The sequence below is a fragment of the Sciurus vulgaris genome (genome assembly GCF_902686455.1).
Source record: "Sciurus vulgaris genome assembly, chromosome: X".
Lineage (NCBI taxonomy): Eukaryota > Metazoa > Chordata > Mammalia > Rodentia > Sciuridae > Sciurus > Sciurus vulgaris.
In genome coordinates this window covers 110,438,297-110,453,192 of record NC_136471.1, presented here as the reverse complement: position 1 = coordinate 110,453,192, position 14,896 = coordinate 110,438,297, and the positions used below count along the sequence as shown (strand labels likewise).

The 14,896-nt window shown below is 33.1% G+C and overlaps 1 protein-coding gene across 5 annotated transcripts in view; it reads right to left on the bottom strand.

Moving 5' to 3' along the window:
• The window catches only part of DMD (dystrophin), a 2,089,750-nt gene that overhangs the window by 1,130,156 nt on the left and 944,698 nt on the right, over positions 1-14,896 (bottom strand). For all 5 annotated transcript variants that reach the window (XM_079122792.1, XM_079122788.1, XM_079122791.1 and 2 more), the window contains one exon: positions 4,468-4,615. In XM_079122792.1, the coding sequence (XP_078978918.1) occupies positions 4,468-4,615 (148 nt within the window). The remainder of the gene's footprint in view (positions 1-4,467; positions 4,616-14,896) is intronic.

Genomic DNA, 14,896 nt, shown 5'->3' with positions numbered 1-14,896 from the left:
AATGTTAGTTTTGTAAGCATGGGCTAATTACTTATGAACACTGATTAATTATAATACGGTTCTATATTTAATGAGCAATTATTTTGTGAAAAATGCCATTCTTCAGTGGTTTATACACATCTCATTGTTATTCCCATTTTAAAGAGAAAATAGAAACATGGAGAAAATTAACACATGTTCACAAGATTCTGCAACTATTAAGTTAAAGGAGCTAGGACTTGAACCCAAGCTTTCTGAATCTAGCATTCAACCTCTTTACCACTCTTCAGATTTACAATACAGCTTATTGTGGCACAGCATGATTTTGGTGGGTGATAAACTTGACATATTCACTCAATTACTGTTTGTTTAATAAACACATTAAAAGATGAAGAAATAACAGTAATTTTTGATAAACCAATTTTTAATTGCATATCACATGATTGATATTACCTCAGATACAAAAATGTGGTATTTTTAAGAGATTTCCCACACTAATATTACACATTGCTTTGGAATAGCTTGAGAAAATATTAATTCATATATTGAATTTTATCATTCACTGTGACAGAGAAGAAATAATTAAGTTACATTGAACCAGGCCACCTTTCTGATATTGACAGTCACTGTATTTTGAATGAAAATACCAAGTATCACTTAAGGCACTGATTTTTCTTTTTTTTCTCAGTACTGGGAAATGAAACCAAGAATGCATCACCACTGAGTTACATCCCTCCGCCCTTTTTATTTATTTTTATTTTGAGACAGGGTCTCACTAAGTTGCTAAGGGCCTAATTCTGAGACTGACCTCTAACTTTTGATCCTCCTGCATTTAGATTTTTCAAAATACAGATTTCTCTTTTTAAAATTGAAAATAATAAATAGAATGCAGTCCAGTAGAAATATATGTGGACAAGTTTACAACATATACCTATGTTTTGTTTCATTTCATATGTAGAAATTATTTCTTTACTGAAAATTGTACATACAAGTTTTCAACCTCCAATATACCTGTGTAGGTTTGCTTAGGATATGGGCTACTTGGTTTCTTTTCCTCAAAGTAACCATTACTACTTCATGCAAACAAATCTATATGATGCTAACAGAATTGTGGCACCATATACATCATGTATATTCTGTTTTAAAAATAATTTCATAGCAAATATGTAAACTCTCTCTTCTATTTGTTATTTATCAATAATGATATTGGCCAAGATAACTGAAATTTACAAAACTTCCATTTACCTTATCAATAGAAGTGTCTTATAGTACTTTACTGGACCTTTTATCAGATATTTACTCAATTGAAACATAACTTCAGGCATTGTGTGTATGTGTGTGTGTGTGTGTGTGTGTCTGCACATATTGTGCAAATTTGCATAATTTGGGACTTGCAATCACCAAGAAACACCTGAACTGTTTAGAGGATATTTTTTAATCATTCATGACCCTTAGCTAGAAGAAATTTCCCCTAAGTATCTAGAATTCTCTTTATTACTTCATCTAGATTGACAAAGAAATAGACTAAATAAAATAGACTTATAAAAATTTCTCTAATTAAAGTAATATTTTGATAAATGTTCATAGTTTGAAATTAAGCTATATTATCAAGAAATGAGAAATTTTCAATATTCTCCAAAATGCAAAATTACTATAAGTTGCAAGACCATATAGTAGTAATGTATTAAAATATCAAATGACATAAAAATAATTTGTTTTGGACTTATACTTCTTGCCAATTTGAAGTAAAAGGGACCAGATTTAACTCCCTGTTTGAAAAACTTAAACACAAAAAAGTATGAAACAATGCTTTTGAAGGACATTGATCCTAGAGAAATTGGAAGCAAATGAGGTGAACCCTACAATTGTCCCAGCATCCTGCCTAGAGAGATTCCCAGAATAACACAAAGTAGGAGAGAATGCTTACAAAGCCTGCTGATCTCTCTGAGTCTAAAAGATAAACTTAGAATGCAAGGAAGTCTAGGTGGCTAGAAAGGAGATAGAAACACAGAGGGAGAACTCTGGATACTAAAGAGGGTTCCCTTCCAGTCTTCAGACAAGTCATAATCAACTCATATGTGAGAAAAGTAGCCAAAGTTATAGAAAGAACTACATAAAAAGAATAAAGGAAACAATCACCAAAAATCACACTTGGTTGGTAATAATGCCTTTTGCCACCAGTTATGGTGGAAGACATCATTATTCATAGGGCATCAGAATGCTCAGAGGGCTTTTCCTCAGTGGTGGGGCAATATTAGATCTACTTAGTCACAAATAACAAAATATAAAATAAAGATCTGAAAAATGTCAAGTTTTTTTCAACTAGATTAACCATCCTAGAATAAAGGTTAAAATTTTTAAAAAATATTTTCATTAGTTGGTGACGAACCTTTACTTGTTTATTTGTATGTGGTGCTGAGAGTTGAACTCAGTGCCTCACACATGCTAAGCAAGTGATCCACCACTGAGCCACAATCCCAGCCCCTAAAATTTGTATTTGAATTTCAAAATAATAAGCACTTAACAGGTTAGAGGAAAGATTGAGTATGTTGAATCGACACAGGGAAGGTGTGCAAATACCTAAATCACAATTCTAAGAGATAAAAAATATTATGTCTGATATTTAAAATACCCACTAGATGGAACTGATCACAGATTAGACATAGCAAAATATTAGATTAAATTGACAAGAGATCATATAAACAAATTAGACAGAAGAAACATAAAACAGAACATCAGTGACTAGTGTGGCAGCTTTAATCACCCTAATACATACGTATTTGGAGTTACCTTATTTAAGAAAAAAGAAAAATATTCCAAGGCATATCATGAACAGATTACTTGATCTCAAGAGTATTTCCTAGTAAATCTTTTCAATGCTCATCTCCATTTCAAAGTGGGCTTCCCAAGAAAATAAAACTGAAATATGTACCAAAGCATACCAAGTACTGGGGGTATAGCTCAGTGGTAGAGTATATGCATAGCATACACAAGGCCCAAGGTTTGATTCCCAGTACAACCAAAATAGAAAAAATAATACTACCCTTTGGGAAGTACAGTGGAGGTATTTATACATTTTTATGTTGCTTGATTTTTCACAATGGGTATATACTAATTTTATAACAAATAGAAACTGTCTACCCGATTTCAGGTGTCTGGAAATATGAGGTTCATATATGTATTCCCACCAACATGAGTTATGACTCTGATACATTTACACCTTTCTGTTTTAGGCTATAAGTCAGAATTCACTTCAATGCTATTACAAACTTTCTGTATGATAACTGATTGGATATTTTAAAATTACAAATTTATATATAATTATATAATATTTGTGAAGTATTCATTTTTCATGTTTGCATAGCTTGCCCTACATAGGTGTTTGATTGTTTAAATCCTTGGTATCAAAAGACATGTTTGGGTGCTGGTGTTGTAGCTCAGTGGTACAGCTCACATATGCAAAGCATATATAAGGCACTTGGTTCGATCCTCAGAACCACTTAAAAATGAATAAATTAAATAAAGGTATTGTGTCCATCTACAACTAAAAAGAATATTTTTAGAAAGGCATGTTTGCTATGCAAAACATTTGAGAATGGAGAATTGTAAAGTTTGATATCATATTGCTTTAATGAATCTATCATTCTTAAATGCCTAAATTATGCAATACCATTTTCTTTGCCTTCATCTGTCTTAATCAGTATTTTCTGGCATTAAAATTTGGCCACAATTCAAATCTGCTTGATTGAAAATTGCAACATGAACAACTTGAGCTAAAAATGCTACAGAAATACTTAAGCCTTGGTATGATAAATACAATATTTCTTATACTTAAACTATACAATTTATCAACTAAATTATGTCCTCCACAATCTAATTTATTCTTATCTGTGTATTCAAAAGACACAACAAGTTGAAATTAAACTATAAACTGGTTATAATCCATATGTTGCATCTCCATTAACATAAACCATAAAAAAGTCAATAAGTACTACCAATTAACTCTGCATTGTTTTGGCCTCTAGTCTATCTCAGAAGGCATGTTGTCAATAGAATATATAGAAATATTGCTGCATCACCACAAATTGTCTTTAGGGAAACAGAACTGTAATTTTATCATGATGGATATTTTTAGCAACCACATTATTACTAAGTATACCACAAGTTCTCATCCTGGACAGGTTCCAACATAAGGCAAAAACACACTGTCCGAAAGCCATAGAATACTCTGCTATAAGATGATTCCCTGTAACACTTTGAAGTTCATCAGATAAACCAGCTGTCTAAGATGACTCCCTCATCCTTTCACAGAAAGTTCACAGCAGTCTCTCAACATGATTATTGTGGCGATTTTTATAGAATTTACAGCAATAACAACAAAAGTCAGGAATTATAAAATTTGGTCATTCTTCACAACCTGAACTTAAAGACTTATGACATTGTGATGAAGATAAAGACAATTCAGAAAAAGAAATCCCCAAATCTTACCTTAAGATACCATTTGTATTTAGCATGTTCCCAATTCTCAGGAATTTGTGTCTTTTTGAAAAACTGTTCAGCTTCAGTTAGCCATTGATTAAATATCTTCATGTCATAATGAAAACGTCGCCATTTTTCAACAGATTTGTCAAATTGCCTAGAAGTGGAAAACATGGATCAAAAAAGGGATATAAAACAAATTATGTTGATATAGCACATAATTTTTATTGACAAAGATAGCATTTTTATAGTTTCTTGTATTTGTGGATTTCAGTTTCAATTAATAGATAATAATTGACATTGAGTAGGAAGGATCATTTAAAATTAAAGACTATTTTCCCTTTAAAATTGTACACATTTCTTGATTGAAACAAAGAAAAAGACAACTATTTTGGAATACAAGCAATTAATTTCTCTATGATCATACATATTTTTAAATACCAAGAATTTAAAAATATACAAGCATTGCACTAAATTATTTGGAAGATATATATTTAATTTCAAAATAAGATCTAATAAAAGTTTATCAGTTTCAATATTACTCTGAAGACTGGGTTTGTGACTCAGTGGTAGAGCACTTGCCTAACACGAGTGAGGCACTGGGTTTCATCCTTAGCACCACATAAAAATAAAATAAAAAGTTATTGTGTCTACCTACAATTTAAAAAAAAAAAAAATATATATATATATATAATTACTCTTGAGTCAAAATTGTCTACTTGCTAACATCTTAAAGAATACAGAATGACAGAGGTAATTTGTACTGGAGGCTCAGATGTTGACAAGCAATTAATAAACTAATATATACTAAGTTTGATCAGGAGATGGTTGTTCTTTCTTTCATGTTTATTGTATCCTCTAATATGTTAAATTGGAATGCTAATTACCTTAGTACAAGGTAATGTATCGATATTCATATGAAAATAGTATTAAGAAGAAATTTGGTCGTTTTCTGCTCATAGAAGGGACTGAGGCAGAAATTACACAAACCAGGGTTTATGTTTATCTTAAGACACTTGCATATAATAATAACCTGGGCATTAAAAAAAAAGCAGCAATAACAAAACACTGATCCTGGGGCTCTGCTCCAGACCAATTCAAGCAATATATTTGGAGGTGGAACTCTGACATAGGTTATATAAAAGCACCCAGGTAATTCTAATGTACATTCAAGGTAAAAATTATAGCTATAAAGTAAGACTTGAAATCTTAAGGGGCATATGATCTACCTGGTCTCCTGGGGCCTGTCCTAAAAATAATCTACTAGCACTAGACCAAAATCCATTCTTAAAATTCATGTCTGTAGGGCTGTGCCTCAGTACATTTATCTATCAAATTTCCTTGAGTTCCAGTCTTAAGGTACACTGGATTATACTTTAAATACTATGACATTTTTTCGTATATTTACCCTCATTTAGGAATTTCAAATATCTTTAGAACTTAAATACAGTTATATCAACCTATTGCTTATCTGGGAAGGGCATGGAATTCATACATCTTGAACAGTGACTATGAACCAGGCATTATACTCTGTTCTTTTATACTTACATGCATATACTATTTCATTGACACTTAAAATACCCCTACAACATAATACTTATTATTTATTCCCATATTCCAATGGAGAAAACTGAGAGGTGGAGTAATTGCCACAAGATTAGAAAAATAAACAGGTATTAAATAGTAGAGAGGAGATGCTAATACAGGCATCTCTGGTCTACATGACACCTTTCTACTGCCTTAGATGATTTCTAGGGAGAATTACCTTTTTCCAGAATAATGTCCCAACTTAGCAGTTAAACAATTACAAATTATACTGCTAGGGTTTTCCCTTTATTTTTTAATTACCTAAGGTAATTAAAGATATCTACATGTACATCACATTCTGACAAATACTGCATTTAGTAAACCATTATAGTCTAACTTTAAAAATATGTAAAACACAGTATTTTGGTAACATAGAAAATATATCCCTTAGTAGGCAAAAAGGGGTAATCTCTAAATGTGGCTGGTTTAAAAATAAGAATCTGCTTTTTATAATTAATGGTTTTCTAGTGTTAATTAAATAAGATATACCTTTCAGCAATAAAATGATCTTGGGAATATTTTGCATGTTTACAAATAATTTACCATTATTATATTTTCAGTGGTATTTCATACACAATATATGACCTAAGAGTACATTTTTTAATAAGTTTTTTTATTGTAAACAAATGGGATACATGTTGTTTCTCTGTTTGTACATGGCGTAAAGGCATACCATTTGTGTAATCACAAATTTACATAGGGTAATGTTGTTTGATTCATTCTGTTATTTTTTCCCTTTCCCCCCACCCCTCCCACCCCTCTTTTCCCTCTATACAATCCTTCCTTCCTCCATTCTTACCCCCTCCCTCACCCTAACTCTAAACCTAACCCTAACCCTAACACTAACCCCTCCCACCCCCATTATGTGTCATCATCCGCTTATCAGTGAGATCATTCTTCCTTTGGTTTTTTGAGATTGGCTTCTCTCACTTAGCATGATATTCTCCAGTTTCATCCATTTGCCTGCAAATGCCATAATTTCATCATTCATTTTTTTATTGTAAACAAATGGGATACATGTTGTTTCTCTGTTTGTACATGGAGTCAAGGCGTACCATTTGTGTAATCATAAATTTACATAGGGTAATGTTTGATTCATTCTGTTATTTTTTCCCTTCCCCCCACCCTTCCCACCCCTCTTTTCCCTCTATACAGTCCTTCCTTCCTCCATTCTTACCACCCTCCTTAACCCTAACCCTAAACCTAACCCTAACCCTAATGCTAACCCCTCTCACCCCCCATTATATATCCTCATCCACTTATCAGTGAGATCATTTGTCCTTTAGTTTTTTGAGATTGGCTTATCTCACTTAGCATGATATCCTCCAGTTTCATCCATTTACCTGAAAATGCCATAATTTTATCATTCTTCATGGCGGAGTAATATTCCATTGTACATATATGCCACAGTTTCTTTATCCATTCATCAATTGAAGGACATCTAGGTTGGTTCCACAATCTGGCTATGGTGAATTGAGCAGCAATGAATATTGATGTGACTGTATCTCTGTACTATGCTGATTTTATGTCCTTTGGGTATAGGCCAAGGAGTGGGATAGCTGGGTCAAATGGTGGTTCCATTCCAAGTTTTCTAAGGAATCTCCATACTGCTTTCCAGAGTGGCTACACTAATTTGCAGCCCCACCAGCAACGTATGAGTGTACCTTTTTCCCCACATCCTCGCCAACACCTATTGTTGCTTGTATTCTTGATAATTGCCATTCTAATTGGGGTGAGATGGAATCTTAGGGTAGTTTTGATTTGCATTTCTCTTATTACTAGAGATGTTGAACATTTTTTCATATATCTGTTGATTGCTTGTACATCTTCTTCTGTGAAATGCCCGTTCATTTCCTTAGCCCATGTGTTGATTGGATTATTTGTATTCTTGGTGTAGAGTTTTTTGAGTTCTTTATAGATTCTGGAAATTAATGCTGTATCCGAAGTACGAGTGGCAAAGATTTTCTCCCACTCTGTAGGCTCTCTCTTCACATTACTGATAGTTTTCTTTGCTGAGAGAAAGCTTTTTAGTTTGAATCTATCCCAATTGTTGATTCTTGCTTTTATTTCTTGTGCTATGTGAGTCCTGTTAAGGAAGTCTGATCCTAAGCCGACATGTTGAAGGTTTGGACCTACTTTTTCTTCTATAAGATGAAGGGTCTCTGGTCTGATTCCGAGGTCCTTGATCCATTTTGAGTTGAATTTTGTGCAGGGTGAGAGATAGGGGTTTAATTTCATTCTGTTGCATATGGTTTTCCAGTTTTCCCAGCACCATTTGTTGAAGAGGTTTTCTTTTCTTCATTGCATATTTTTGGCACCTTTGTCTAATATGAGAAAATTGTATTTATTTGGGTTTGTGTCCATGTCCTCTATTCTGTACCATTGATCTACCTGTCTATTTTGGTACCAATACCATGCCGTTTTTGTTACTATTGCTTTGTAGTAGAGTTGAAGATCTGGTATTGCGATACCCCCTGCTTCGCTCTTTCTGCTAAGGATTGCTTTAGCTATTCTGGGTTTCTTATTCTTCCAGATGAATTTCATAATTGCTTGCTCTATTTCTGTAAGGTATGTCATTGGGATTTTAATGGGAATTGCATTGAACTTAGAGTACATCTTAAGAGTTTATTTCCTTTAAAAAGGAATTGCACATTGCATGCATTATAGGCACTTATGTCTTTGGAGTCAAGCATTGCTGTTGAATGACAATCTAAAAAATCCATGAAGTATAGTCAACATTGTTCAACCTTGGTGATATTAGAGTTTATTTCAGTTTTCATTATATAATTTTTACTATTGTCTAGTTTTTGTACAATGTGTTTTTATATTTTGAGAGTCAGAAAAATAAAATAATTTTAAGTGTTCGTCCTACATGCTAATGACTGTTACTTTCAACTGTCTTCCTGCTTCCTGAGAAGCAGCTAGCAGTTAACTAGAGCTGAGGAGCTACTCGTTGTTCAGTTTCCTATTCCACCTTTGTAGCAGTCATTGATTCCCTTCTTGGTTTACTCTTATACCTACCCAACCACCTGAGTTATCTTCTTGCCAACACCTTCCAGCTACTAGAATTTAACTGTTTCTTCAACAAATGAGCAATTAGCACTCACTCTTCATTCCAGGCTGCTGCATACTCCAAGGATTTCTAGCCTCCAACCTATTGCACAGATACATCCCTCCACCACTCATTACACTGGCAATTTCTATCTTCCATCAGATTACACAACCCTCTTCACAGGTTATCTTTCTTCTACATTCGTTCAAGAAAGAAAAACCATTAGGGTTCATACAGTTTATCAAGACAGAATTAGGGGTTGGGGTAGTGACTTAGTGGTAGAGCATTTGCCTGACACTTGTGAGGCACTGGGTTTGATCCTCAGCACCATATAAAAATAAAATAAATAAAATAAAGGTAGTGTGTCTATCTACTAGAGAAAATATTTTTAAAAAAGAATTAAGAAGAGAATAGAAAACAGGTTAAGGGCCTGTTTCAGGTCCAAAAATATGAGACCAGATGGATTTTCCAGCCACAAGGGACTGACTGCATTCCTCTCAAGTCCTGCTCTGCCTCAGGACTTGGGGACATCAGTCACATATTTCTGAAATGTCCTCCCTTCCTGTTGCTCTCTTCTCCCTACCTCCTGCAACCCAAAACTTTGCATCTTGAAAGACTTCATATAAATAACTTAGACTGTCATTTGATAAATAAAGTGTTTAAAATAATATGCAGCTGTTAAAACTTTGAAAACTGTGAAGTTGATTTAATTTTATTATTAAAATTACCATTAAAATGAATAACTCTATCCAAACAAAGCATAAAGAATAAAAGCATGTGCTTTACACATGACATTTAATGTAATAATACTCCATTTAAAGTATCACAAAAATTTTAATACTCTTCAGTATTTAATATGCATTATTAATAGTAGACTCTAAATCTATTCTTGAATTTAAATAATAAATTTCTATGTAAAATACATTTTTTATCATGAGTACTTATAAATTTAAACTCTTTTCCACTAAGGAAGATTTTGAATGAATGTATATAAATTCTTGTTGGTTTTGCAATGTTACATTTATAAATTTAATCTCTAATCTGTAACTGTTCCCTAAATTCCCCTCATTCCATTGATTGAACTGTCTATAAGTGAGGAAGAAGGCATGAACATGTAGAAACACAGAGACATTAAAAATAGCATTCTGAAAAATAAATGTTTCACCTTCTTTATTATTTCTAGGGAAAAAGTTAAATTTTTTTTTTGTCCTGGCAGTAAGAGTAAATGTAGACCAAACTAAATAAAGGACAAAAAATGTCAGTATAAACATATGGATAATAAATCAAGTGATTTTAAAATTTTGCAAATATTAAAATTCTCATTCACTATGCAAGCGGTATTTAAAATTACACTGCTGCTTCATTTATGTGCTGCATAACTTATTTCCTGCTGTTCTAAATCAAGTTAGTCAGATTATTCTCAAGCATAAATTACATTTAGGGAGTAATTTAGGTACTATGGGACATACTTTAACACTTTCAGGCCATTAAGGTGGTGCTCAATTCCAAGAAATAAATTTAAATAAATAACACTCTAGTAGCCTTCTGACATATCCATTGTGGCTTTACACTTAGGTCTGCAAATTCAGCATTGGGCTGCTGACTATTTCTTCCTACATATTTCATCTTTGATTAGATGAGTGGGAAGGACCCTGGCTAATGTCTCATGGTCTGTAGTACAGGTGCTAATAAATAAAAATTAAATTATTTATCTGTCCATAATCATAGTACCTTGCTGTTTCCTCCCCAATATGGTTTGGATATAGTTTGCTCCCTAATGGTTCATGTGTTGGAAGCATGAACCTTAGTGTAGTGATTTTGAAGTGGGATTCTTTTAAGAAATGGGGCCTAGCAAGAGTTCACTGAGGGCCCTGCTCTCAGCAGGGACTAAGGTAGTTCTATTAAGAGGGTTGTTATAAAGGCCTAAGCCTCACTCCACCCAGGTCTCTCTCACCTCCTGTCTGGTGATGTAACTGCTTGTTCCTACACACATTGCTGCCATAATGAGACATAGCTATGAGGTTCTCTGCAGAGCCAAGCAGGTGCTGGCACCATGCTCTTGCATTTTCAGAACTGTGAGTTAAATAACATTCCTTTTAAAGTTGACCTGGCTTAGTATGTTGTTAGAGTGACAAAAAGATGACTATTTTCCAAGGAATAAAATTATTTAGTAAATACTAAGTATACTAATAGTAACAAAGTTTTCTCAACAGGTCATGACTCACTTTGAGGAGACTTACTCTAGCTTCAATGCTCCTCATCCTTCCCAGACCCCTTTTATGTATCAGTGCCAAGTCACTATCCGCAGCTTTCTAGGCTAAATTAGAAAGTCCATACCTAATTTACATATTGGGCCTGGATGCATGCGTGTACAATTATATTTCACTTCAGCTGTTTGACAGTCTCATAGCCACCACTAGACAGTCATGTGACTGAACTCATCCTAAAAGGCAGATCCAACTGCCTAGATTGGAATTCTGACTCCACTATTTATCATGCAGCCTTGGGCAGGTGAATGGTCTCTCTAAACAGTGGTTCTAAAAATAACACCTGTCTCCTAAGGTTAATTATAAGGTTGAAATGAACAAATACAGGTACATTTCTTAAAACAGTATCTGGCAGTGTTCATCCCACTTGATATTAGCAAACTTTTAAATTTCAATCATTCTGTTTAATATATGGGAATATTTAATTTTAATTTTAATTTGTATGTTCCTGAATACTAATGGGACTTAGAAACTTTTTGTGTATTTATTAGCCATTTGGATTTCTTATTTGGGAAAATGAAAAAAGTTAGTGATTGCAAAGCAAAAACCCCATTAGTTGTTTCCTATAAAGTGAATATTTTATAAACAGCATCCAGATCAAGATTTAAAATATGAGAAGCAGCCCACGAGCCCTGTTTTGTCACTTCTCACTTTTCAAGAGTTTTTCCAATTTTTCTGTTTTACTCTTGGTTCCTTTCTTAAAGATTTGTAGGAATTCTTCATAATTATGGGTGCACACACTTCATCTGTAATAAGCATATTTCAAATATCTTCTACTCTGAAACTCATTTTCACTCTTTCAATGCTGTATTTTGATGTACAGAAGATATTAATATATAATATGGATCATTATATTGTCTTTATGATTAGTGCTTTCTACATTTAAGAAATATTTATTTACTAAATATTCATTAACATAGTTTCTGCTAGTTTGTTGTACAGTCCTCCAGGATTTTCTTTATGTGTATTGTTTGAAATAAAAATATACATATTTTTTCTAGGTAAGAAATTCAATTTTAATATTTTTAGGTAAGATATATATACACAATACAAAACAATGAATATACACAGTAGAAAAATAAAAACGAGTACAGGCTCTATTCAACGTCTAATCTCCTCACTCTGCTAGTTCTACTCTCATTGTTAATAAAAATTTTATAATTTGAAATATTTACAGAGTAAGGCAAAGAACCAAACATAGTGGTATAAAGTGATAGCTTTCTCATTCAGTTTTACTGTTTTCAATATAGCCAACGCTGGTATTTTTACAGCTCTGGATTGACATTTTATTTTGTAACACCCTGTTTATTTTATTGATCCCTAATCCTTCCTAGGTTGTAAGCCTGGTTCTCAGGCTTCAAAGGAATCTGGAGTAGTTCTTTGATTTTCAGTTCTCACAGGATATAATTCTTGAGTTTAGGAACTCATTCTCATGCCTTTATTCCATCTCTTCACTGTTGAAATTCTACACATTTTGTTTCTGTTATTTCTCATAATAACATTTCATTTATTGCCACATGAACAAATAGATTTTTTAAACTGTATTACCCACATCAACACTTAATATGACCTCTTTTCAGTCACTGGGGACTCTTTTGCCATGCTTAAAGGAGACAGGCATATTTTTCCTAGTTATTATGGGTGAAACTTTTAGTTTTTCTGTTCAGATATTTCCCCATAGAATCTCTTTCCCTCTCAAAGGCTTAATTAACATCTACAGCAGGTACTGATAAATACTATCTATAAAGCCTGAAGAATAAATATTTTAAACTTTGTGGTCCACATAGTCTTTGTTATTACTCAAATCTGCTGTTGCAGCTCAAAACCAGGCATAGACTGAATGCAGACAAACAGGTGCAACTGGGTTTCAATAAAACTTTATTTTCCAAAATACATGGTGAGCCAGGTTTGGACTGGGGAGGTGTTTATGAACCTGTGATTTATAAGTTTATTAGGATACAGCTCCTAGTTCTGGCCCCTACCTGAACTTGAGGTCTAGCTGTTCTGTGGACTGTCTTCACCAGTACACTCTATGTCAATCTCAAACATAATATGTCAAAATTCTTTTTTTTTTTTTTTGTTATGGTGCTGGAGATGGAACCCAGGGCCCTATGCATTCTGGGCAAATGCGCTACACTCCTAGCCCCAATATGTCAACAATTCTTATTTTTTAATCTTTACTTTTAATTTTAGTTAGTGATTCCTAAGCCAGAAATCTTGAGGTCATCCTTTACTCCTCTCTTTATTTTTCACCATGCCTTTCTCTATACACAGTTCTCTAAATAAAAATTGATTCTCTAATTTGCCTGCTTCCTTCTGGTCTCCTTGCCATGACCTTTCATGGAAACCCCTAATGTCTCTTCCTTTACATATTGCAACACAAATTTCCATACTGTTAGGTTTTTACCTCCCATTTAATTTCTATACTGCCACTCCTTCTTTCTTTCCATTCCCAGTACAGACATTTACATAATCAATCATAAATACTACACTCAGAACATTGACTATCTCAAAAATTCCAGAACAATCCAAACTCTGCTTTTATTATGAACTTTTGCTATTTCCTACAATGCTACATTATTCTGTGTGGTCTGTATTTCCCGCACTTTGGGAACACTTCTATTAACATACTACTTTATGTTCTTATTATGTATTTGCATTTACAGGGCTGTTTTACCCAGAAGACTCTATACTTTTAGAGAAAGCAATATGCTATATTCCTTTGAATTCCTAATACCAAGTACTTTTTTGGCACATGATGTGTTTAATAGAGTTTATAAAGGTATGAATGGATGAAAAAGTTCATACATAATTTGCCTAGACTCCTTATATCATCAACTTAGGAGCCATGAAGACTTGGGTATATCATTTTACCTCTTTGAGTGTCAGTTTTCTTACAAATAAACCAAGAATACTATTGCCTACCTTATACATCATTTTGAGGAGGATAAACGTATACTTTAAGCTACACATGGAAATAATATTTTGGTATTACTGATACTAATAACTATTAGTGGTCTGTGAATTTTATACCAGTAAAGAATTTGTGAATAATTTTTAAAAATCTTCTGTATGTCAGAAATCATTTCCCAAAGAATTCAATATTTTTCAGAAAAAAATTCTTGTCCTCATTCATAAAAAACACAAAATTATTTTAAATGTAGATAAATTAGGAAGTTCAATGTCATCTTAAAAAGAATAATACACTCTGCACAAATGTGCTAAGGTCTAATGGAGTTATGAGGATCCATGGTTGCCTAGAAACTGATTTTTTTAAATGGGGATTTCAGACTGAAACAATAGTGATAAAATTCATCTTATAACTAATAACTCAAGAGTGTTACTTTAAAAAAATAATAATGTCAAAATTAGATAAATAACATTATTCAGAAGGATTCACAAACACTTTAGACTATCACTAAAATATTGAGAGATATCTTAAATTCTTTTTTTCTAAAACATTTTTTAAAACTTTCACAGTCTCTCATTGGACATGCATCTGTGGTAAGTATCTATAATGGATAGTGTAGTG